General features: G+C 44.2%; 1 protein-coding gene across 4 annotated transcripts in view; it reads left to right on the top strand.

Annotated features, from left to right (window-relative positions):
* The first annotated feature begins 3,646 nt into the window (after nt 1-3,646).
* AFAP1L2 (actin filament associated protein 1 like 2) overlaps nt 3,647-26,936 on the top strand; it is a 77,059-nt gene continuing 53,769 nt past the window's right edge. The window contains exons 1-2 of one of the 4 annotated variants that reach the window (XM_028730210.2): nt 3,648-3,995; nt 16,692-16,783. Coding sequence is in view for 2 of the 4 variants with exons in the window: in XM_028730208.2 (XP_028586041.2) it covers nt 3,980-3,995 (16 nt within the window). In the remaining 2 variants the exon portion in view is untranslated. Of the gene's footprint in view, nt 3,996-16,691; nt 16,784-26,936 lie in introns of all 4 variants that reach the window. The other 3 variants (XM_028730208.2, XM_077930249.1, XM_028730209.2) reach the window with 3 other exon arrangements.

The raw sequence follows: 26,936 nt of genomic DNA, 5'->3' as shown, positions 1-26,936 counted from the left end.
TTCATCTCCTGGGGAACCCAAAGCTGTTCAACATCACATCTGTGCAATTTCGGAATGCCAGAGGCTCTTATGCCTTGACTACTGTTCATAATTACCTCTTGTGACTCAGGATTATTCCCCAGAGCTATTAGTTTAATATGACTTTATGATGCCAGGTTTTGCCATGACTTGTTTCTTAACTTGAGATATTTGAAGGTTAAAAATGGCAGCCAGGAAGCTTAATTATTGGTTTGTGGGCTAATGTATCATTATGGTCATCATCTACGCTAAAAGGAACTGGTATCACTAGAAGGAGAAAAGGAAGGTAGCACATGGTCCAATTGCCATTCTGAAATGGAGAATGGGTCACAAGGAGATCCTAGTGCAGGAGATCCTGCATAAGCTTTTAAAAAACACACACAAGCAAACAGGTATCATATTTTAGATAGACCAGAGAGGCAGAAAGAGCTCCAGGTGGGAGATCCTGGCTGTTTATAATGGTATAATGCTGGTGCCCTTGAAGTATTGATTGAGATGGTGTATAGAAAGCACAGACCTCAAGTATTTCTCTTTTTAAAAAATCCATTATATTTCGCTATTTCTGTACTGAAAATACAGAGAGTATTCTGTTCCAGGTACTTATTTCTAACTACGACTTACCCTTAGGGCACTCTAACTGGAGATGAGGTGTATCCATTCTCCTCCTACCATGAAGAATTTGACAGGACTCTAAAGATTGCGCACTATTAGCCTAATAACGAAATTTTGCAAATGTTCTTTCTGGGCCAACATGGCAGTCTTTGCTTTTTGTCCAAATAATAAAAAGGAGAAAAAGAAGGAGCTACTGTCAATTTTCTTTTAATTCTAAGAAACACTAGCAGTACACGTTTTCAGCATACACCAAAATATCTTCTAAATGTACACATTCCAGAATACGGAAGGGCCTTGGACGTGTTAATTTTTTACAAAGCCAGTTTACCTCCGTTGTCTAATCCTATTATGTAGTTGTCTCAAACTATACTGAGTGAAAATGTTAAATATGTCTTTCTAACGGATGGCCTTTCCCCCCATTAGTAAACAAATGGTAACCTCACAGTTCTGAGAAACCATATCCTTCCTTTAGGCTGCCTAGCAAAGAAGCTTTCATTAAGCTTTTCCACTTTAGGCAAAGGAAAGACCTTTTGGTGCAAAAGTTATGCTGCTGATTATTATGTAACTAGTACCTTGCAATTTACATTTCAGTTAAAAATACAGCAGGAATAAATTCCTCAGGAGCCTCTGGCTTTAAATTGCCTATCATCCCACCCAGATAACCAGCTGCCAATCCTTTGTGGAATATCTGAATGTTTCACAGAATGCAATTGTCTTCAAAGGACTTAATCCACATCTGAAACAAGGATTTCCTTTTATTTACCAGGATGTTAAAATTACAACTACACCGCTTAGGAAATTTACTTTAGAGTCATCCTAGTAAACTCAGTAGGACCAATTAAAACAGTAAATGTGTGATGCTGTCCTGCTGAGTTAATTATGGCTGGAGTTACTGCTTATCATGCATTTTCCATATTCTCCCTGAGTCCCAATTCCTAAATGTATTTACGTACTTGGAAACCAAGGCTTAGCGTTTCTTGTGTTCAGAATGATGTCCCAAATCCAAGTCCTTATGCAATCTTTAGGAATACTGAATAGACAAAGTGAGAGAGTATGCTCAATACACAGGTGAATCACTAAGTTTTCTTAAGTTTATCCCCTCAGGCAATGCCGTTTGTGGTTTATCTGGGGGAGACAAACTGCAAGCCTCAGTTGGGATGCAACAGTAGGCCAAACCATGGCTTAGGTCCAGGCAGCTTGGCAGTAGCAGGTCCATGGTGACTACAATAATCTCTCTAGGAACCTGAACATTTGCTCAATCGTGCATTGCATGCAAACTGGCCCTAGCAATGGCCCTAGCACCTGCGGGAGGCAGGCTTGTTCAGGGAGTGTAGGTCATGCCCCTCTAGTACACAAGGCTCAGGACTCAAGGAGGATGAGCCAAGGGACTGCTGCTGTCCTACAGTGTTAGCTGCCTGAGGCAGTCCCCTCATTCTGTCCAACCCTGCGGGACAAATTCTGAAGTATTTCTGTTATTTCTTGCCTGCTTTTTGAAGAAAGCACAGATAGGCAAGGTTGCTAAACAGGCCTAAAAGAGGAAGGGCAGGGCATGTAAACCATTGAACCTGCAACCGAGCTGTATTTTCCTATTACTGTATTATTTATTATTTATTATTATTATTATTATTATTATTATTATTATTATTAGTTATTATTAGCTACAGTGGTACCTCAGGTTATATATGCTTCAGGTTACATACACTTCAGGTTACAGACTCCGCTAACCCAGAAATATTACCTCGGGTTAAGAACTTTGCTTCAGGATGAGAACAGAAATCATGCTCCGGTGGTGCAGCAGCAACAACAGGAGGCCCCATTAGCTAAAGTGGTGCTTCAGGTTAAGAACAGTTTCAGGTTAAGTACGGACCTCCGGAACGAATTAAGTACTTAAACTGAGGTACCATTGTATTTCTATCCCACTGAAATCTAGGGCAGCCTAGTGAGAAGGGCCAGCAGCCAGGGATGATGGGAGTTGTAGTCATCTGGGGACCCAAGGTTGAGAAGGGCTGCTCTAGGGGAAACCTAGGGCAAGGGTGAAGCAAAAAGAATCACCAGAGTCCAAGGACACATTCCAGGCAGGCAAAAACACTCGGAGTCAGAAGCGGGTTGGGCTTGGGAAGAGTCTCTGGATCTAGATTCTAGAAGCTTTGAGGGCTGCATGATGCCAGGGCTTGAGAATTCCCTCTCCTGTTCTAAGGCTAGAAACAAACAGCCACTGACTTATTCCCATGCATCCCTCTCCTTCTGCAACTGTAGAGAAAGCTTTTTTTAAAAAAGATGCGTAAAATCGCTCCTGCTCTACAAATCATATTCAGCAAACATTCTGGCTTCAAAGTGTTCAGCTCGTGTAATCTTGCAGATAACTCAGGGTTCGGGGGAAGGGAGTGTTTTCCCTGGCTGAGGCGGAAGTCGCTGCAATTTCTAACCTGTCCGGAAGGGCAGGGAAGCACTTCCAACAGTGCTGTGGGATTGCAGCCTTCGTCCTCTCCGACTCCGCTGGCCAATTTTCTAACCTTCGCAGCAGCTCTGCCCAGCGCCGCGCTCCAACTTGCATCCCCGCTGGCAAACTCTTGATTTTCTCTCTCGCTTTGCAAAGACCGTTTCCAGCGAGGGAGGCGGCACCCTCGCCTATTAAACGCCCGCGCCCTCTTCTTCCTGCAGTTTGCTCCTTATCTAGCACGGAGGAATCGTAGTTGGAAGGCTCATCTAGTTCAACCCCCTGCAATGCAGGAACCACAGCTAATCATTCACGACAGGTGGCCGTCCAACCTGCGCTTAAAATCCTCCAAGGAAGGAGAGTCCACCACCTTCCGAATTTGATCATTCTCTTTGAAGCCGATCTCTCCGTTTCCAAGGCGTTGGCACTGCGAGGCGAAAACAGCTGCTTTTTTGTTCCCTTATTAACGATAAACTAATACATAAGTGCTTCTGCCACGTTTGGATAAGTACTTGACCAAGAAGGGAGGATGGGCGTCGTGTGATGATGATGATGATGCAACTTTCGAGGGGCAACCACCGCAGAGGCCCCGCCGCTCCCCAAAGAGCCCCTCGGGCAAGCCAGCTCCTTTAGCCCCAGTAGATCCCGCTGCCGTGACGTCACGGAAGGGGCGGCGCTCGGCGCGAAGGGAGCCAGCCGGAGCGAGGAGAACTGGAGAGGCAGAGGCAGAGCTGCTTGGGACGCCAATGCAGCCTGGCGCAGGCGAGGAAGGAGCGAGCCGGCGCATCCCGCGGGGAGAGGGCTTTAACTCAGGGGCGAGCGTGGGAAGCCCAAGTCCTCCTCCTATGCAAGGTCTCCCTGCCCTACGCGGCCAGAATTGAAAACTAAATAAAAAGAAAGGAAGGATCCAGGATGGATAAATATAAAGGTAAGGGGGAATGGTTCGTTTGCTCCCCCCACCCTCAGCGTGGGAAAGGGGCAGTATCGGTACTTCGGAAAGGATTGCTAGCTAGTTTGTCCTTAATGGATCGTCCTGCCTAAGCAGCCGAATGTGACTTGTGGTTGCTCGTAAGTCCCTTAAAACGTGGGTTTCTCTACAGCGTTTAATGAATGGGCGGGTGGGTTGAGACGGATCTTTGCCCCACAGGCGTTGCCTCGGGACCGAGACTGGCCAGGACGCCGCGGGTGGGTTTGTGAGGCTGGGGGAAAGTGGCGAGCGAAGAGTCCCTCATCGCAGCCGGGTCCGTCTCCCTCCAGGACCCACCCCTAGAGAGGGGGGATTCGCTGAGGTCCACGGAGCCCCATTCCGCCGACGGAGAAGGAGTCGAGGGTGCCGCTTGGGGGAGGATTTTGGTTCTGATACTCGTGGGACAAAGAAACAACAAATCGGGTGTGTGGGTGTGTGAAATCGTGACACAACCGGCTTCTTTTTGAAAGGATTAAGAGAAATACTGTGTGTGAGAGAGAGTAGTTGAACCTCCTTGACATACATCTGGTGCTCCAGAAACCCTCTAGGCGAGGTCCAGTGAAACTGTAGGAGATGAAAAGGTGAACACGACACTTGGAGCCGGTTTGGCGCGAAGCGGGGGAGGATTTCAGTACCCGCACCTGTGTGTGTGTGTGTGTGTGTGTGTGTGAGAGAGAGAGAGAGAGAGAGAGAGAGAGATCAAAGGACTGACCCCCCTTCCCGCCCCTTCTTTCGCTTCCGGTCTTGCTGTTGCTCCAAAACAGAATTGTAAGGGAGGTGTATTTAGTTCCCCCGTGTAATAAATATTCGCAGACTTTATAAGTTTAGTCTGCAAGATTGTGCGGGGGAAGATAAGGAAGAGGAAGGCGTGGCTGCCGAATGGTATCTGGAGGTGGGTGGAGAGCTGAGTGTCCCTTGTGTTTTTAATGAATTGTTTTAAAGCCCTTTTAAGTATTAAGGGACGCAATGCTTAGTGCTACGATTCTAAGGAGAGGTGTCGTCTTATGGCAGAGTGACTCCTTAGCCTGAGTGTATCGCAGCAATGGGGACGGATAGGGTTACTCAGTGGCGAGGGAAAGGTACTCTGCACATTCTCGGGAACAATTTTTTTTTCTTTGAATAGCTCAAGAGTGAACCCCAGTGTTGTAAACCAGCTGGGTGTCTAGACACATACTAAGCTCTGCAAGTGAAGTATTCCGTATTAATAAGCAAGCCTATCTTTGCCGTTCTGTAAATACATTAAGGTTGCAGCCTTACACACCTTTTATGCAATGTGAATGAGCACCCGCAAGCAACAGTGATGGCCACCAATTTAGGATGACTTTAAAAGAGGCTTAGACAAATCCATGATGGGTGGAGGATAAGGCTGTGTCCAATATTCGAGTCTGAATACCAGCAGCTGGAAACCACAGGAGGGGGAGAGCGTTGGTAGACTAGAGGTGCCTCTTTCCTATCCATCAGGGCTGATCTTAGGTTATGTTCTTATTCACTTATGCTTAAAGTCACAGAGATGGAACACAAAGCTCACCTAGTCCATGCCCTTGCAGGTACAGGAAAACTACCTCCGCATCACTCCAAATGAGCATCTCTTCAACTTCTGCTTAAAAACCAAAGATTAGGCGAGCCCACTAGGTAGTCTGGTCCACCACAGAACCGCCCATGCTGTCAGAAAGTTATTCCTAAAATCTCCTTTCTTACCTGGTGGGAGTAAGTTGCATTGCACACATTGAAGTTTATTTCTGAGTAAGCTTGCACAGGATTGTACTGTAATTTTATCTTTTTTCTTGTTCATATACAATACAGGCCAATGTGGTGGGTCCGAATGTTCCAATATTTGCTCAGTTATGCAGTTTATCGAATGGCTGTCTTACTTTTCAGGGGTTTTGAGAAGATGCAGCAAGCAAAGGCAGCATTCAGTGATGTGGGATTTCCAGAAAATGTTGAACTGGGAATTATTTTCTGGGAAATTTCACTTCTACACATGACAGCAATTTGCACTGGGAAAATTTCCCTTTTACGCTGAGAAAAATTTCCGATGCCCTACAGGGTGTTCTGATATAGAATGCTTGTTTATTTTTGTTTGCATTCAGTAAACAAAACTAAAACTGCCAAGGTTACTTAACATTGTATTTGCAACCTGCATTCATTTATTGTCAATAATGACCTTATGACAAGGAAAAAATTCACTGGAAAAGCACTGGAAACTTTTCCTCCACCACTCATCCCTGGATGCATTGCAACCAGCATGCTGCCCTAGGGCCAGGGCAGGAAAGGAATCTAAATATAATAAATAAATGTCTACTCACTTTACCAGTTTAGGAGGTGGTTGGACCAGCTGACATTATAGGCTGGTGAGGGCAGTTTGCATCAGTACCTGAGAATCTGGCTTTCTGCATTTATAATGCAAACCTTTAAAACAATTTTTTCACTCTCCAGAGCTCAACAGGACTGCTCTCATAGGTTTGTCTTATTCCAATGGTAACTGACCAGTCTACAAAGAGTCATTTATTTGTGTATATGTAATCTGAATAGATAATAGTTGACAATTGTCCAGCACTTCCTGAATCTGCAGTTTTCAGGAAACCTGGGATGTATAGTGCAATCCTACTCATGTCTACTCAGAAGTAACCCCCGCAGAGATATGTGGGCCTAGGATTGCAGCCTAGGTCTTTTAATGTAACCTCCTGTCACACCTTTATGGCACTGTATATGTCCATTTTTGTGTCCAGATATCAGCTTCGCTGTTGGATAATAGTAACAGTGTTCATTCACTATGGGAATAGTCATTCGCAATGGGAATAGTTCATTATAGTTATTACTGTAGTTTGTCTGAATATATCTGAGCGAGACAGAGCCCTGAGATGAGAGTTCCCTGCCTTCTCCCTGCACCTTGGAGGTGGTGACTGGCTTTCAAAAGTGACCATCATTGCTCAGGGGAAGAACACATACCAATGCATTCAGAGGACTCTGGGTTCAGTCCTTGGTATTATCAATTGAAAGGGTCAAGCAGCAGGCGAGGGACTGCCTAGTAGGGCCAACAACACAGGAATTGGGGGCAGGTGTCCAGAGCCCCACTCAGCAAAGTGGGCAGGGCATGAGAGGCCCCAAATTTAGCAGGACACCTAAAGGGTTAGGGGTTAGGGTATAAGACCATTGGGTGGGATTCAAGGTCTCACTGTGGTGATCATTCACTCAGTACAAGTGTTTCTGCTTGTGAGATGGAATGATCTCCTCCCTTCACCTGCCCCTGTGTCCTGTTCTGGGGTTGGGGGGACTTGTGGGGGTCACACGTGACCTGTTGTGCTAGTGGGACTTGTGCTGGCTTCCATTAGCCAGCAATGTGAACTTGGCCCATTCATATCTAGAGTTGAACTACACCACTCGCTCTACCTGAGACACTGAAGAGCTACTGCCTACCATTCAACATTAGTCCTAGGAAAGATGGAGAGGGCTGGCCATATCATTAGGCCAGGCTTCCTCAAACTCGGCCCTCCAGATGTTTTTGGCCTATAACTCCCATGATCCCTAGCTAGCAGGACCAGTGGCCAGGAATGATGGGAACTGTAGTATCAAAACATCTGGAGGGCTGAGTTTGAGGAAGCCTGCATTAGGCAGTGATGTGGAGTGGAAGTAATTCTGGAATTATTTTCCTTAGTGCTTCATTTTACTGTGGAAAATTTCCCATTTCATTAGTAACCACAAATGGGTACCTACTGCAAATGCGCTATGAGGCAAGCTTGGGAGTTCCGAAGTTTCAATTAATGTTTTTCCAGGCGATTATCGCTAGTATGGGAAGAGGATACATATATTTCAGGTCAGACATTTGTGGTAAGAAATTGGGTACTTTTTAAAAGTTTGGTTTACTAAATGCAAGTAAAATAAACGTGAATTAGACCATTCTCTACTTGCCCCATTTTCAAATCACCCTATGCAAATCAACTTCATTTGCATAGGAAAAAGTTCTTAAATTTTTCCTAGTCAACATTTTCCAGAAAATCATGACCAGTGAGGCAATTGTATCAGGTGAACATGAAAAGGCAGAAACCCCTTATTTAATTTATTATTGTGTTTTTGCTCTGTTGGGAAAGGGACCAGGTGCCCAAATAACTTGACCAACCTTGGTCAATATGCAACTTGAACTGGGGAGAAGGGAGTGGGTACCTGATCTGGGGGGCAGCCATTTGCTGTTCCAACTGTAGGCAGTGTCTTGGGTTGACCCTGAAGATTGACAAGCAGTCCGGCCTAGTACAGTGCAGCTTTGTATCCCACCGGTCAGTCCCTTGGGATGAAACTAGCTAGCGCAAAGAAAAGAAATAATGGAAAGCTCTAAAAACTGTGGATAGTTTCTGAAGTGAGAGCCGCTTCAGTGCAGCTCTCATGGGTAAGAAACAACCACCGCTGCTTCTGCCTCAAGCACATTCCCCAAGCCATAGTGTTGAAGTGTCAAAGAATTGCATCTTACTGTTTTCCTTGTGTTGGCAAGGGGAAGTGCTGTGTGTCTTACAGGTGGCTCTGTGTGTAACAAGGATGCACACCAGAGATAGTCAACATGGTGCTCTTTAGACATTGCTGGACTACAACTGCCATTATCTCTCACCATGCTACCTAGGGCTGATGGGAGCTCAGTAGCATCTGAAGGGTGCCATATTGGTTCTCCCCAATGTATACAGAGAGCTGGAAATATCCCAGATGTGTGTTTAGTGCAAAAGTGTCCATTGAAGAAAGTTGGGTAAAGTTGAGTGGTTTGCCGAAATAACTAAACCTGAAGAGCAGCAAATGTCCACACGAAAAGTGAGGTGAAAATGAAAGCCCCAAATGCCTTTCGATAAAGGATTTGTGTACATAAGGCCTTAAGTGTGAGGCTGCCCGATTACATTGGGGATGTGGTTCCTTTTGCCTTTGGTGCAGATGCAGGGGCTGTGCTGTGGAAACAGAGAGCACCATTCTTCTCCTGTTATGCGAGGGTTGTGTCTGCAGAAAGTGCAGGAGCTGTCGCAGTAGCAGCGGCTGGCAAGGCAGCCCACCAGGTGGAGCGAGCGCTGGCAGAAGAGTCAGGAGGGGAGTGTGGGGGAGGCAGCTGACACCTTCCTAGGCAGGGGTTTAGGGGAGACAACTTCCTCTTTGATGTTTGATTGTGCTCTCTGGGGTTGGCCAAGTACACACAGAAAGGCACCATTGATAGCTTAGCTAAGGACTTCTTCCCCATGGAGTCTTGCCAGGGCCAGGGAATCTCTTTACATGAAGTATTAAGAAATAATCCCATATGATAAAGAGAGGACACCATATGCTATACACTGCTTCAAGGGTTTTATTAAAAATATAAAGCGGTATAGAAATTACAATAAATAAGTCCATAAACACATTTTTTTTGCTGCAGTCCTATGCCCCCTTACTTATCTGGGGATAAGATCTGTTGGACAGAATAGAGACTTACTTCTGAGTAGACATGACTAGGATTGCTCTGTTAACTTCTCTAAGGAATCAAGCCAGTAAGTGTCTCTATTCGAGAAGCTTTAACTCCTCAAAGACAGAGAGTATACTTAAGGCTGGGGAATAGCTCCAGTATGACTTTCAGCACACTTGCAAGCAGTCCATTTCTGTTGAGGTTGGTTTGTGGTGGGCTAAAGAGAAGCTGGTTGGTGATTGGGACACTCAGCTGCTGTTTTGTTCTTTGGCTGTTTTACTTGGATCGCAACAGGATTTTAGAGAGGCATTTTTGTGTTTGTGTTTTAATCTGTTGTTATTCGCTCTGCCATGTTGGGATGGGGCATGCTGTGAATTCAGCTAAATTGGTGTATAATTTCCAACTGTTTTAAGAATGATGTAATGTTTAGCCTGCACTTGATGGCTTTAGGGATGATTCCCATGGAATCATCAGAATTCTCCATGCAACTTTCTCAGAGGGAAATCTGTGATGTGAGGCTGAATTCTCAAGATAGGTCCTGGAATTGATTTGGTCGGTTGGCTGACCCATGCTGGTAAAGTTTGCACACAAGTATGCATGCACCACAACAAGTCTAAAAAGTGTGCTATTCAGAATGTTACAGTGGCAACCAGCTGATGGTGCTCTGAGCTTGTTGCCAACTGGTGTCATTAAGTCTCCCCAGTGCTATTTTTATAGAAAAAGGTGCTGGAACTCACCATGAACACCTCTTGTTCTTTTATAATGGCAATGGCACCTACCTGAGAGGTGCCAGAACTGAGTTCCCATGAGTTCTGGCTGAAAAAAGCCCTGTCTCTCTACCTTGGAACAGATGAATGAGTGACACTTTGTGCAGCCAGCCTTGTTAGGTAGGGCTGCCACCTAGGTGGGGTATTTTGGTGGGCAGGCACAAAGCAGCAACCAATTCCCTCCCCCCTAACACATATGAAGAAGATGTGAAGGTCAGGCCAGGGAAAGCGAAAGACAGCGATCTTTCCCTCATTCCTCCATGCAGAGAGATCCCCTGGAATTCCAGACTCAAAGGTTTGCCTTTGCCTATAGATTCTTTCAGGGATCTGCATGTACATACTAAATATATAATTGACACAACCAGCTTTGGCAGTATTTACTACCTTTTAAAGGGAAGAGGGGAAAGGAAAATGGATTTGTAGCTCTTTAAACAAGATATAAGTACAGTACTCTCTCACCTGATGATGCTGATTACTTGTTCAAAGTTGCACCTGTAGGCTTAAATGATCCCCTGGGTGTTTGTGCAACCCCAGATGCTGAATGCAAGATACTTGACTGTGTATGGATGACCCAATGCAGACTTCCCTTGCTGGATCATGATATCCCAATTAAAATGAATTAACTGACAATCTCAAGGTGAGTCTAGACATTCAACCAACATTTGTTTCATGAAAATGAATGTTTATTATAGCTTGCTAGACTGGATTCTAACCTGGTGTCTGTAAACAGGTTAGCTAACTTGCAACCGACTTCATAACAAGACAGAACAACTAATCATTGACTAGACAAGATCTAAGGCTTATCTACACAGGATTTGGCATGATAAATGTGACAGGGAGGGGCACCTGCCCTGTACCTGTGCTACCTAAGCTATAGCATCAGATGTGGGGGGGGCAAAGCTTTACCGTAAGTTGTGCCTGAGCTTTCTTTTGCCCTCATCTCTCTTTGAATGAATGCTGGAAGATTCAGAACAGACAAAAGAAAGTTATTCACGCAGTGTACAGTTAAACTATAGAATTCACTCCCACAAGATGTAGTGATGACCCCAATTCAGATGGCTTTAAGCACTGGTGCGCCATCAAGAGTGCTTTAGGGCTGATCCTCTTCATGTCAGCCATAGGCATGGCAGAAACCACATTCCCAGAATCCAGGCTTCCTGGCAGTAGAGGAGGTGTATCCATCATGGCATGAAGAAAGCCACACCTCTTTGTCCTAGTGCTCTCAGCTTGCCTCTGCTATCGCTTCACAGCCGAGGCAACTGTGGCACCCTTGTTTCTATTAATGCGTGTTCTGCATCCCTGTGAGTCATGAGGGTGGCCTGCTGATTGGCCCAGACAGGCACACTGTCATGGGACCACCACTAAGTTGTGGATTTCTAACTAGAAGTGTGATATTGCTATGGAATAAGAGTAATCATTTTGTGATGGGTCAGGGAAAGTAAAAAGTCTTTAACTGAAGTAAGTGTTTGTATAGATGTTCAACTGACCAACCTGTTATAATGTATGTCACTGGGCTGGTTCAGATGCTTGAAATTCCCCCATGGAAAATAGCCTTGAATGCAGAGAAGAGGTAGCACCTGCCTTATTCCACCCTGGGTGCACATACCACTAGCCACATGAGCAAAGCAGTGTGTTTTCCCCCTGCGGTGCTTGCATCTATTATCCTCAGGAAGCACTGTAAATCGTGGCTGTACCAGAACGGATGCTAACTTCCTTAATGCAGCTGTGCCTATGTGGGCATTTCACATGGAGGAATTTCAAGCATCTGAACCAGTCCCTGTGTGACTTTCCAGTGGATGCAAGTCCTTAAGCTACAACCCTGAAGGCTATTTATGTGCATGCAGTCCATGAGACTCTTGAGAGTCCCATGGACTGCAAGAAGATCAAACCTATCCATTCTTAAGGAAATCAGCCCTGAGTGCTCACTGGAAGGAAAGATCGTGAAGCTGAGGCTCCAATACTTTGGACACCTCATGAGAAGAGAAGACTCCCTGGAAAAGACCCTGATGTTGGGAAAGACTGAGGGCACAAGGAGAAGGGGACGACAGAGGATGAGATGGCTGCATACTGTTCTTGAAGCTACCAGCATGAGTTTGACCAAACTGCGGGAGGCAGTGGAAGACAGGAGTGCCTGGTGTGCTCTGGTCCATGGGGTCACGAAGAGTCGGACACGACTAAACAACAACAACAACATGTCCTGCTTGGGTTAAGTTCTTTGAGACGGCACAACTGCTTTGTAAAAAGAGAGGCTCAGTACCTTTTTTGCAAGAGATCTTTCAGAGCGATAGTGATAAGCACAACTGTGCAACGAAATGTGTTGAGATGGTATCTGCAGATAGAAGCTTTTACTGGTTTGTGACAAGCCACATCCAGCTCTTGGATGGAGCCACAAATAGATGCATCCAGACCATGCCCTCTCATGGGACCAGTGAGCCAAACCACCTTGTATTTTGTGTGGTATCTGGTCAGTCCTTCAGGGAACCCACTAAGCCCCAGCATGTGAATGACGTCTCTGCCCCTAGTGATGGTTCAGAGAGGCCACATTTGGCAGCAGTGTCCATGATCTCCCCACTACAGTCAATGCACCTTTTTGCCATTTCCCATAATATGGGGCAGTGTAGTAAATTAGACAGGCCATGTAGTCCTAACAATATATATTCAGTTTTGTTGCTTAAGGTTACTGTTTTATATATACCGACTTGTCCAATATCAGCTAAAAAGCTACAGGACTGAACAGAGATCTGAATCTGAGTCTCCTTCAGCTAAGATCAGCCTGTTATCCACAGAAATCAGTGAATACCATTTCACTGAGCCAGCCTCTGTATGTAAATTCTGCTTGTGAAAATGTCTAGGTTGAAAAGATGAAACAAAAATGTGCCTTGTGGAGAAGGTGAGGAGTTGGGGCAACACCTGGGATCTTGGAAGTAAGTGTGCTGGAAAAGAAGGCAAAACAAGGGTGTGCTCTTCCCTAAGGAGGAAGCAAGGTGATTCATATCAAGCATCTAAAATTGCTCATGCAACTGGCATGTTATTTGCCTAGTTTGGAATGCTGAATTATCATCTGTCATACAATGGGTATACAGACGAGACCAGTCAGTTAAGTAAAGCTGTCAGATTAAGGAACTGTAATGGCATTATAATCATTTTGTGTGCAAATTACTTGAGTAACTGCTCCTTGGGCTTATAATTCATGCACAAAACACTGGCCCAGTCCATTCAGCCTTCTGTGCACAACATGGTTAGTTATTTGTTGCAGTTAAGTTTGTTGGCTGCTTGTGTGTGACTGTCTTGAGACATTGAAGTGCTCTTTGGTTATTGAATCTGTATTGAACTGTTTGGGTCTGTTTGTCCACGTAATAACTCACGTAGAGGAGCAGGATTAAAGGGAACAATTTGTCCAGTGGATCCCATTGCCATCCACAAAACAGGGATGCTTCAGGTGACCTGCTTATTCAGGCATCCTGAATTGCTTACACAAAGTTTACAGTGTGTACATGGCTAAAATGAAGGAAAGCCTTCTTCCCTCTAAACCTGTCTGATTAAAATGGTTATGAAGCTGATGACTGGGGACTAGGCATGGATCAGTCCCAAATCACTTTGTGCCATTTCTGTGTGTATGTGTTTTAAAGTCTGCTTCATTCTGTTGATACAGTAAAGTGTGGACTTAAAAAGCAACAACCCTGCAATGTATAAACTTAGCTGTTTGCTCAGTGAAGTGGTCTACATAAAACTTTTGTTGTTAAAAACAGATAGTAGCCTCCTGGAGCAGCTACAACAGTACAGCTCAAAAATGGGACTGTAAATGCCCCTGGGACCAATTGTGTGTGATGTGTTGTTTCTCTCTGGGATATTGTGTTGAGGGGGAAGCCATGCTTTTCCGCCCCTGGATCCGCAGGGACAGCTATATTCCATCCCACCCTGTACAATCTCCCTGAGAGCAGCAGCACATGACATTGTTCTTAAGGCATTCTTAGCCCTTGTTTTCAAACCTCACAGCAGGAACCGAACCCTGTAGCTGTTTTTAAAGGGGGGGATTTTCAACAAAGCCCTTAGACCACCTCGTAGTATTCATTATGGGTCTTGGATTCCAAAGAAAACCATGATCCAACCCATGCAGAAATCCAGGAGGTGCTGTTTTTGGATTGTAAGCATCCTTGAGGGCCTTTCAAGGTGGAGAGTCGGGTTTTGAATATGTCAAATAATATTTCTGAATTGGGAACACCTGTTGAAGCTAAGCGGGTGCAAATCTGGTCAGTGCTTAGGTGGCCCCTGTAAACTGCCTTGAGGCAGCAATTCTATGCCCACTTACCAGAGAGTAAGCCCCACTGAATACTTACAGGACTTGCTTCCAAGTAAATATGCATAGGATTGGGTTGCATGTCTTCTAAGGAGCCACAGGCTATAAATACGACAATGAAAGTTTAGCAGTGGAAAGAAAAGGTCGTCTGAGTATCAGCATCATGGGAAAACTGTGAGTGTTTGATCTAATATTCTAAACATGAAGGGTCAGTGTCTACAGAAATAGATTCCCTCCCTTCCCCCACCCCTGACCTCTTGCCTTTGTGGGCAGGATTCCACCGAAAGCACATCTGATGATGGTTTGGGATATGGCAGCATAATAATACTATCCAATTACAAACAATTCTGCCTAAAGGCAAATATTCCCATCTTATGGGATCGGACTGTGATTCCCATGAAGCAAACATATCAGGCTACTTATGCTGCATAAAGTTAATTTATCTAGGTCAGACTTTTAAAAATTGATGCTTACCAGAGGCCGTCTACCAATTGTGTCTTATATGTGTTCTTCCTTCAGAAGACGACTAGTGTAGGTTTTGTGGCCTTAAAATTTAGTGTAGGGCAACACTAAAGTCATTTAACTTGTAGCTTAAAGGAAAATTTGCAGCAAAATTTCCCCCTTCTACTCCCTCCCACCCCAGGGCAAGCATTTGTTACTGTACTTCATGGGGAACACTGAAAAACTCCCAGGTTATTGGGGGTCATTTCAACAAACACTGAAACAGGAAGCCATACTTCCTTTTGGAGGGGCTTCTTATGCAGTGCTGAACAAGGGAGTTTGGGGGCTGTAAGAAACATGCATAGAATCTGAGAAACTGTACTTCCTAGAGTTTGGATTCAAAGGGTCTTTTTTTCTTTCTTTTTTGGTTAGGATCCTTTCCTGGTTTAAGGCACACTGTGAAATGGGAGGGGAGATAATAAGGCTTCCGCCCTATACTCACTTGCCTGGGAGTAAGCCTGACTGAGCTCAGTGGGACTTGCTATTTATCAGATTGCCCTGGGAGTGGAGGGAGCAACCCGTGATGTAACTGTAGCAGGCGGAGCTTAATTTGGACCTGGACTGAGGCTCACTTGGACTCAGCCTTAGAATGTGTTTTGAAATCCTGCAACATGTAAATTAATGACAAGTGCATTGGAGGCTGCATTCAGACGGAACTTTGTTTCATTTTCACAATGCTTCCTTAGCTGATAATTTCCACGTTTTAAGTGATCTTTCACACGATGTAAAAGCCACTTCTGGCAAACTAGCGGAATCGAGCGGAAGTTCAGCACCTATGTCTGTGTTAATTTGCTTCCAGAAGAAATTTGTTTGCAACCCCATTAACTCCAAAAGTCATTGGAGCTTTGCCTTGTAATTTCACGTGATGACCTTTCAGATGGTATTCCAGCATACCGTTCTTTCCCAGCATTTAAAATTTGGAACAACACGGTGGTGTATTAGTCTAACAGCCACAGCTCCATAGCACAACAGGCAATTCAGTGTAAAATGAACATTAGAATCCTGGATAGAAGCCCTAGCCCTATAGTTAGAAGAATCAGTTCAATAATTCCCATGTCTGAATACACCCTTAGTCAAGCAGCTCTTGAACACTGGCCATCGCTGTATCTTGCAAGTAAGCTGGAAGCTTCCCTTCTCTATCCAGGACTTGTAGTGAAACCACTTGTCCTAGATACCCTAGCTTTAAACCTCTATAGTATTAATGGAACAGACAGATGAGTAGATGTATGAGGTTCTTGCTATGTTCTCAAAGAGCATGTATTTTAACTGTCTTCAAACAAACGCACGGATATGTATAAGGCCACTTCTTGAATGACTGTTGCATGTGGACTGGGCCTGCCTGCCATATGGCAGAGTGGGGCGGCTGCCTCAGGCAGCAGATGCTGAGTGGCAGGGAAGTGTTGGAGGACGGAATCTGTGTGTGCCACACAATCTTTGCTGTGCCCTGTGTGACATCCTGCTGCCCTCAGGTGTGGTGAAGGATGCTGTTCTGCCCCTGGCTTTGAAAACAAGTTTCAGCTGCTATCCTGGTCGTTATCTGCACATGGAATGGGAGGGGCAGTACTGTCTTGACCTTTGCCTCAGGTAGCAAAATGTCCTGCTACAGCCTTGTCTGTGGAATCTATATGCTTGTTTTCATGGACCCGGCAGCTTATTGATTTTTACTCTATCTTCTTTGCATTCACCAGGTGATTTTGAACAACAAGGGATTTGAGTGCACGAGAATTATTGGATTTCTTTTCTTGTTCTGAAACTTTTGTGGATGTGACATTTTTAGCTAGTGAGTATAATCTATATACAGTAGCCGATTCCCTCCACCCACCCACCCACCCTCTTAAAAGACAAAGATCCTATAGCACACACTTTGTAGGTCATAATGATGACCCTGTTCGGTTGCAACGATGGAAGTTTTGCTGGCCTGCTTCTGTAAGGTGTAATCAGTTTGCAACATACTGATTCTTTGCCACCCTCTAGCACACTGTCTAAAGGGACACGGGTGGCACTGTGGGTTAAACCACAGAGCCTAGGACTTGCCGATCAGAAGGTCGGTGGTTCGAATCCCTGTGACGGGGTGAGCTCCCGTTGCTCAGTCCCTGCTCCTGCCAACCTAGCAGTTTGAAAGCATGTCAAAGTGCAAGTAGATAAATAGGTACCGCTCCGGCAGGAAGGTAAACGGCGTTTCCGTGCGCTGCTCTGGTTCACCAGAAGTGGCCTAGTCATGCTGGCCACATGACCCGGAAGCTGTACACTGGCTCCCTCGGCCAATAAAGCGAGATGAGCACCGCAACCCCAGAGTCGGTCATGACTGGACCTAATGGTCAGGGGTCCCTTTACCTTTACCTTTAGCACACTGTCTTCCAGATGTTTTTGACTACAACTGCCATCAGCCTCAGCCAGCACACTTGTAGCCCAGAACTATCAACTGTTAGGGGACCAGGTTGGCAAGTGCTGCTGTAGCACAGAAGCAGAAGCTGAAGAAATGGCTTTGCAAACAGGGAGATAGATTGACTTGTCCTTTCTCCTCTTGCCTCTGACCAGTTCTTGGGTTGGAATGTGTCTGGCCGCTCATGGAAGTCTGTGTCCCTGAAAGGCTGCTCACCAGCCTGTTGAGGCAAGCCCTTCTGCCCTCCCAGCTGTGCTGTGGATTGGTGAGGAAGTGGCAGAGGCAGTAACAAAGATACCAGGTTTGTGGTAAATAGATGTAAAGAAGAAAGAAATGAGTCACAACTTGGACCAGCTCAGTGTTTCCGCATTACAGCCAGTATTCTATTCACTAGTGGATTTCTTGTCCACCTTCCCTTGTTTTTTTGTTTTTTGTTTTTTGTTTTTTTTTTTGCATATAAAAACCTACTTCACATGAACTGCTAGCATGCCAGGAAGAAGGGTAATTTATAGCCCTTCTCTCTGTTATGCTTGTGTTATTCTACATGCTAAAGGATGCCTTTTTACACGTGGGGAAGCATCTAACAATTGTCCATCAGTTGGCTAGCCAGTTCCAATGTGCTATTTTGGCCTATTAATTTTCCATTAGCTCTTGGTTACTTACCATTAGGAGAGGTTCTGAGCACAATGACAAGATATTGCCTTATTCTTCTCCACTGCAGCTGTGGAGTTTGAAGTTTCAAATTGGATGGATCATGTGTGTTGGCAATGATGGGTCTCAAAATATACAGATCATCAAGCCACTAGAGGCAGCAGCCTTCCCCAATGTGATGCCCTAGACTATAACTCCCATTATCCTTTGCCACTGGCCATACTGGTTGTAGTTAGCAGTATCTGGTGGGCTTGTGTTACAAGGGTATCTCTTGAAGCTAATAGGTTATGTGAGATCTGTAGCCTGAGAAGAATATTAAGACGAACATGACTGAAGGTCTTGTGTGACAGGCCAAAAACTGCATTGTGTGGATCACAATTGGAGACTGTTTTGCCCTTTGTATGTTGTACTGCCCTGCTTCCTCATTTCCTACCAAACTGTGTGTATTCAGGACATTGTTCTTATGAGAGGAAGTGTTTCCACAACATTGGCATTTCTATGATGTGCTGATTTGCTTTCTTCGGTTTTCAGTGCTGTTATTTACGCCTTCCTCCAGTTTTTTAACATGCCCCCTTGAGACTTCTAAAAGACCCCAGAAGTAATTTTGAGAGAACAATTAATAGATTCCAGAAAGTGTTCTTTTTAATATGAGAAAGGGGTGGGGTGGGGGAGAGAGAGCCTGATAACCATCTAATTTTTAGCTGTATCCTTTTTTTCATAATTTCCTGCATTATAAAATCTTTGGACGGAAGGGCTGGGAAGTAACTGGAGATCTTTTATTCAGTCCAACGCTTTGAAGAATCCTGACTTACTCCACAGACAATCATAACTTACGGGTTTTCCCATATCAACTAGACTCTGGTTGCTGGGGTATAATGTGCTATATAATTGGAAGGAATAAGTGAACAGAATTCACCTTGCTGAAGATATTTGTAGACAAGCAAAGCCTAGCTAGGATGGCATGATCTCTCTGTCAAACCGGACTCACAGAGTTCTTGTTGAGGATAAAAAGCAACTCAGGGTGATAACAGGCATGGAGATAATTTTGAAATCCTTGGAGAAAAGGTAGGATATAAATGTAATAAATACTGGTAATGTGATGACGAGTACAGTGGTACCTCGGGTTAAGTACTTAATGCGTTCCGGAGGTCCGTACTTAACCTGAAACTGTTCTTAACCTGAAGCACCACTTTACCTAATGGGGCCTCCTGTTGCCGCCGTACCGCCGGAGCACAATTTCTGTTCTCATCCTGAACCAAAGTTCTTAACCCGAAGTACTATTTCCGGGTTAGCGGAGTCTGTAACCTGAAGCGTATGTAACGTGAAGCGTATTTAACCCGAGGTACCACTGTAACTAACTAGGCATAATGGGCAGGAATGAATATACCCCTCATTTTCTACAATCCATCTACAATGAACTTCACAAACTAACAGATCACTTGGAACTAAATGAGAGGCATATGTGCTTATTAAACATGCAATTGCTCTTCTGTCAAAACAACAAGCATACTAGGGATGGAATGAAATATTTCCCTTTCCACATGCCACTGCTTTTAAGATGGTTCCCCCCCACCCCCAGCTTGGTCAAAAATCAAAAGTGAGCATGGTCCAGCAAAGGGGTGTGGGGATGTGTTAAAGCAGAGGAGCATGGGGTGTGTGTGACCCCAGATGTTATTCAGATCTCAATTGTTCTGATTAATGATAATAGTCTGCATAGTGTTAAAAGTTCCTGTTTTATAACTGAACCAGCAAACACACATTTAATAAACATATGGAGGTCAATTTGATCCTTTAATACCAGATATTTGCACCATTGCCATCATCACCATCAGTGGTTAAATGTAAAGATTTCCATCAAATCACATGATATATTTATAAAAGGTCACATTTAAGATATTCTTTTGCCTTTTGGTGTAACACGAGGTTTCAAAGCCTAAAGCTAACGTGCTCATCAGAACCAATATGATACTTTTCGCCAGAACTGCTCCACTTTTGCCCAGGTGGCACTGAGCACAATCTGATCATGAAGGTAGCAACCCACAGGCTCTAGTCTGTTCCAAGCAGAACGTACTGTTTTCAGCGATGCAGTATAATGATTAAGAAAGCTGTGAGCCAGGAAGTCCCAAATGCAAATCTTGCTGCTGCCATAATCACGCTTGCCTAGGTCAGGAATGGGGAACATGCTGCCCTCCAGATGTGGCTGGACGGCAGTTCCCATCTGTCCCTGGCAGTATGGTCAGTGGTCAGGGCAGAATAGCCGTGTTATTCTTGGCCTCAGTCCATTTCATATGTCATATGGGTAGAAATTGCATAGCTTCAATGGCCTATTTACTACAAAATGTGGGGGAGCATGGCATGATATTGGCTATGATACCAAGCTGAACTTCAAAGAGGCTTGGAAAGCGGTGAGATAACTTGTTGCTTTCATAGTCCCTGCCTCTCCTTCAGGCTGAGGACAAGGATGGGGAAATCCCCTAGCCTCACACTGACTTTGGAAGGGCTTAAATGGCTGCCAGATGCCTTGCACTTTCACAGCTTCTTGGAGATTCCTTGCAAGATTTGGGGGATTCCCTGTTCTACTCTCAAGCCCAGGGTGGTTTCTGAGCCTTTCCAAAACACCCAGGCTTCTGGTAAGTGTGGATTGCCTTACTGTAACAGGGCAATCCGACCTCTCGGACCAAGTGGCCTGCAAAAATACTTCAACACAGAACCCATGGGCCACACACTGAATTAAATTAAGGTGTTCTCTCCCCCCCAAGTACACTTCAGGGCAGTGTGGCCTGTAGCCCCCTCCCCAGTCTCTCATTCGCCCATCTATGGTCCTCCAGATGCAGAGGTATTTGGACAGGGACTCCCCATCATGGAGGCAGTAATGCTCCTGAATACCAGTTGGTGGAAACCACAGGAGCGGTGCTCTTGTGCTCCAATCTTGCTTGTGGGTTTCCCACAGGCCTCTGGGTGACCACTGTGAGAACAGGATGCTGGACTAGATGGGCCATTGGCCTGATCCAGCAGGCAGCTTCTTATGTTCTTATACATTTTTAGCAAGATGGCACATGAATCTGTGAACTCCTGGATACAAAGATAGCAATGATAGCCTCCTTTGAAGGGCTCGTAAAACAGTTGCTGAGAACATATATGTGGAGTTGTGGAGTGCTTTGAATGCTGTAAAAGTGCTGTTATTCTTAACGCATGGCCCCCATTATGCACAACTCGCGTGCAGAGCTCGTGTGTGTTGAAAAGTGACTTGGACCATTTGTTTAGCTCTATCACAAGAGTCACTTTGCTTCTCCTCCATCCACCTTTGAGGTCCTTGTGTTGAGGATAGTGCCTGCAGCAGGGAGCTTTCTCTATGTACGGAGGCTGCCTGTGTAATTGAGAACCCTGATCAGTTTGCCTCCTAAACATCAGTAACATACGAAGAGCACTATTCAGTCCTATGCATCCTGCAAGGAACTTGAGGAAGTGTATCCTGTGCATTAGGTTAAGCTGATGGGCTGGGACCTGCCAAGGCCACCCAGTAGTGAAACATGAATTTGAACCCAGACCTCTCCAGTCCAGGTTCAACACTCTGCTCTCTACAGCACAATTAAGAATTCTACTTTCAAAGGGAAAAACTCATTAGAAAGTCATTGCAATGTATCTCTGAAGCAAATATAAGCAGAAAGCACTAATTCACAACAAGCTGAAATAGCAACAACAAGAGCAACAACAGATAATCTTTTTGTGGTTGTTTTTCTAAACAGCATGTGTAATAATAACAACTGATTAATTGGGAGGTGTTTAAAATATGCAGAATGTGAGTTAGTGTTGCTAGACATCAAGTCAAGCTATTTTTGTATAGACTGGAAATGTAGTTAAGAGTTCTATTTTAGTTGTGTGTAACCCAGACAATGACCTTTTCACTACACTGGTAACTCCATATGCTCTGCTCCACCTCACCATATCTATGGACAAATAAGTAATCATGGCTGTGTGCAGCCTTTGTCAGAGTAATGTGAGTTTCTTGCCAAGAAGCTTTTGGTTTTGTGAACTGAGCACATTTGCATTTTCTTAATTACTTTGCATAATTTATTCTACTGTCAAGCTTCAGGGAAGCTATTTCAAATAATTTTGATTATGGGGCATATATTTGGATGGCAGAGAGGAAAGGCATATAGCTTGACAGCAGGCAGACGATATAGACAGGAAAAAGTAAATATCTGAGCCCCAAAGACCCCTGATTATTTGAGACACTTCTTTTAGTTCCTCCTTATTTCTGAACCTCTCCCAGAGTATACCAAGACATTACTGAACTTCAGCACTCACTAGTTTTGTGTGCCTGGTGCAAATCTAAATTTGACATTACCACACTAATGTAATTAAATTAGAACCTCCTGTTCTTTATACACCTAGACCCAGTTTGAATGTGATGTCCAGTGCATGGCTATGAGGTGGACAAATGGCAAAATAGCACCATCCCAGAATACCACTCTGTAGAGACAGATAACATCTGCATAGGGCAGATATTCTCTTCCTGTCCTTGTGGTATGCCAGGTCTCCAATCTCCGTGGGTAAATTCTACTTCAAGAAAGCAACTGATTGTAGAATGCCCGAGTTTCAAGTGTTAATCCTCTCATCTTCAAGAGTTGGTTTCTGACTTTAGAAAATACTTCAGTAAGAGGGTGCAGAAGAATGCAAAATGGGCATGATTGCAGATTCTTGTGATCACATGACTAGGTAGTTACAGTACCAGATTATACAGCAACTCAAATGTTTACTCAGACTGAATTCCTTGGGGTTGGTCTCCTAGAAAGTAGGTTTAAAGTGAGTACAGTCGTACCTTGGATCCCAAATGCCTTGTGACACAAAGGTTTTAGCTCCTGAACGCCACAAACCCAGAAGTGAGTGTTCCGGTTTGCAAGCAGTCTTTGGAAGCCGAACGTCCAACACAGCTTCTGCAGCATTTGATTGGCTGAAGGAAGCTCCTGCAGCCAATCGGAAGCTGCGCCTTGGTTGTCAGATGTTTTTGGAAGTCAAATAGACTTCCGGAATGGATTCCGTTCGACAACCAAGGTACGACTGGACTTCCCAATTTAAACTATAAAGGCATTTCCAATGAATGTGGCATTTTGGGAGTTACTGGCATGCTGGCACTGGACGTTAGAAGATATTTCATGCATCATTTCTGAGTTTTGCAGGCAGCTACCATTGCCGGGGAAGGTCCAATTTAACAGCTAATGCAGCAGTCCTGACAGTTGCAGCTACTCCAATGTCCCATGCTGTAAATGAGTAAAACTGTGAAGACATGCCTGCACCCCTTAACATTCAGTTGTCATGTGGCTGCAGAGTCCCAGAGTGAGTCTGTCATATGTATAAATGTCCAACCTGGTGCTTAATGTCAGTGTCCTGCAGGTGACATTTTATTAAAAGCAACAACATTGCAGGGAATTCTTAGGTTAGAACTATAGGTGTAGCTGACGCTAGCAGTTTAAATGAGCAATTTATTTTAGTTACGTGCCTAGATTATGATAACGCTACACAAATAAATCTATTGTGAAGTGACTTAACTTGCGAACAGACTGCATCTTGGCATAAACTTATTAATTTAGTTTAAGGTTTCCAATAAAAAGAACATGTAATTTTGGTATTTACTTTCCTGAATTCCTAACCTGTATATCTTTCGTGCTTTGATGCTGTTTTAAATTACTCTGTTTTCCCAGATGTGCTTTCCCTTTGTTCTTTCCCAGCTTTTATAGTTGATCTATGCACTCTTGTACAAATCAAAAGTACAAATGATATACTCCCCTCCCCATAGCCCAAAGCAGTGTGTGGCGGAGAGTGGAAACCGATGAGTGCAAATTTGTATAGCTTTCATCCACTTTGCAAATTTCACAATAATTATGGAGCCATTATGTGCGTTTTGAGTACAGATGCAGCATAAACCTGCACCAAAATGAGGACCGAACATATTGTTTTAGTTTTTTTAAGTTAATCTGGTGCTCATTTTGACTGATATGAAATCTGACATTTGGCATAGCATCTCTAAATCACAGTTTGGTCCAATAAAATATTAATTCATGAATGGCTTGTCCATATTACACAAATATATTTATTATACTGCCCTTCAAAATCAAACTAGTTTCTCTTACACTACTCACACATGTTGAGTTGCATCTTGACTTGAGCCCCATGTGCACCATACATTTAAAGCACATTTCCCCCACCCCCAGAATCCTGGGAACTGTAATTTATCCCCCATGGTCAAAATTCTCAGCACCCTTAACAAACTGCAGTTCCTAGGATTCTTTGGAGGGGGGGTTCTTTAAATGATTTGTATGCAGCCTAGGTTAGCTAGTTCCCACTGCAATTGGTGATACTTCAGGTATGACTAACTTGTCCCATTGATTTCAATGGGACCTAAGTTCAGCTAACTAAATATGGATCCAATCCAAGGTTTCAAGACCAGATTTTGACTCATGGTTGGTAATCTGCTGAAGGGCTTATAAAATAGCAGATAGACTCTAAAATAAAATATAAAAAGTGATCTGAGCAGGCCTTTAGCGAAGCATACAGATTTTGCCATGAAATTTCATTCCCATGCTAGTCTGAGTTTTTGTTGGAATCTGACTCTTTGCAACATATGTTCTTGTTTCTCTCAATAAACATAACTGTCTTGTTGGCCAGAATCTAGGGGAAACACCAGCAAGGCCAACATTTGTCCTGATGTCCCTCCAGCAAAACCAAGAGCATGATTTCAGGACTCATTGTGGTCCAAAAAGAATCTTATAGTTATATTAACTTTGAGACATCTATGTTTGTCTTTGATACATGCTGTTGAATAAATTAGGAAATATAATTACAAAGAAAGAGACATTGCTGCTAATAGATTAAGTTTGCAGACTGTTGCACAATTTATATATAATAAAATCAGTTGAAATATCAGCACCTAATTATCCTAGAAACAGAAAGTTCCTAGGCTCAGTTAGCTGCAATGAGCACCCACTTAAATCAATGGGACCTATGCCATTGATTTCTGAGGGAACTAAGTTCAGCTAATTCTGGATCCAACCCAGGATTGTTAAGAAAACTGGAAAAGTAAAGCCTGTATTGTGTAGTCAGGTAGACCATGTTTTTTTATTGGAACTTAATTCACTAATTTGTTGTCAAGCTTGTTATTTGTGTTACGCAGAAAAATATTAAGCAGTTCAGTAAGATTTTCTTTTGGTAATCAGTTTTTTAAAAATGCACCACCTCATTTAGAGAGAACAGATATGGTGAGCTAAATCGTAGGGTCCATTTGCCTAGATTTATACTGACATGAAATCACAGTGGGAAACATTTGAATTTGAATAATTTGAACAAGAGGAAAGTTATTTCTTTCTGGTCAGATTCATAGAAATCCATTTCTTGGGCAAAGCTTTTATTGCCCCCGCATCTTACAACACAGCTGCTGCAGAGAGATGCTTCAGCCGTCCACTGTGACCCATGCTGCAAACTGTTCTGTGTGTATTAGTTCACCATGTAGCGGCAAGGAAACAAATTGTGTCGTCGAGGCCCATCTATTTTCTTGCTAGTTGCCAGGTGTGGGAACCTGTGGCCCTGAATATGTTGGACTCTGAGCTCCAGTCACTCTCTGACCTTTGGCTCTGTTAGCTGGGGCTGACGGAGACCAACAAGGTCTGCAGAGCCCCAAGTTCCCTCACCACTGCCTTAAATCATTTGCCAAATGGAGTAACTATCATGTGGAGGGTGTTTTTCAGAAGCCCATAAAATGGCTTGGTACATCATCTGAGGACCTCAGAGCAGTAGCTCTGAAGAGAATTATTGACAGGGCCAGTCTTAGCATTGGTGAGGCCGCCACCTCAGGCAATGTATGCTGCAGAACGAGCAGAGGGATCGGTGGTGAGACATGGGAAGATCCTCCCTGCTGCCTTAAGGCACGATGGAGGATGCCCTTCCATCACCAGAGTTGAAGTGACAGTCACCTGTTGTTCAGCCAGCTTCTGGATGTGGAAATGGGGGGGGGGGGAGGGATGCCACCTTTTCCCCTTTGCCTCAGGCACCCAAAATGTCTTTAGTCATTCTTTGTTATTAATGAACACTGCACTATTAACTTGCTTGAAGAGAATGGATATTATGTAAAAGTTTGGTCCCAAATTATGCCTTTGACTCCTTTTAATCTGTAATACAGAAATCATACGGTCTTCATTAGGATGATATTGTGTAGATGCCAAGTTGTTATGTGAGGCAGATCTACAGCCTGTTCGCAAAGGTTCACAAGGCAGATGAGGTAACAGCAGTTCTTGACTCCATTCACTCCCTGAGAAATAAATGGAGGCAAGGTTTGCTCAGTACCATTACATGAGACCCTAGTAGATTTGTATTTCAACCTCGGTTTCCAAGATATACACCCAACATTGTATGCACTGGACATTGCTGGCATGGAAGCATCCATTTACTATGGGACATGGTGCCTGGTACTTGAAATGATACATACCTTTCAAGTTAGAGCTTCATTATATGCAGGAGGCTCCAAGTTCAGTCCCTGCCATCTTCTATTTCAGACAGAAGACACTGGTACTCAATGGAGACAGTACTAAACTAGATGCATGGGGCAATGGCCTGGAACCATATAGGGAATCCTCCTATGAGCCAGTGTGGTGTAGTGGTTAAGAGCGGTAGCCTCGTAATCTGGTGAACCGGGTTCGCGTCTCTGCTCCTCCACATGCAGCTGCTGGGTGACCTTGGGCCAGTCACGCTTCTTTGAAGTCTCTCAGCCCCACTCACCTCACAGAGTGTTTGTTGTGGGGGAGGAAGGGAAAGGAGATTGTTAGCCGCTTTGAGACTCCTGAAGGGGAGTGAAAGGCGGGATATCAAATCCAAACTCTTCTTCTTCTTCTTCTTCTTCTTCTGTGTT

The sequence above is a fragment of the Podarcis muralis genome, chromosome 6, assembly GCF_964188315.1.
Source record: "Podarcis muralis chromosome 6, rPodMur119.hap1.1, whole genome shotgun sequence".
NCBI lineage: Eukaryota > Metazoa > Chordata > Lepidosauria > Squamata > Lacertidae > Podarcis > Podarcis muralis.
Note: the sequence above shows the minus strand (reverse complement) of the source record. Positions and strands in the feature narration are given on the sequence as shown.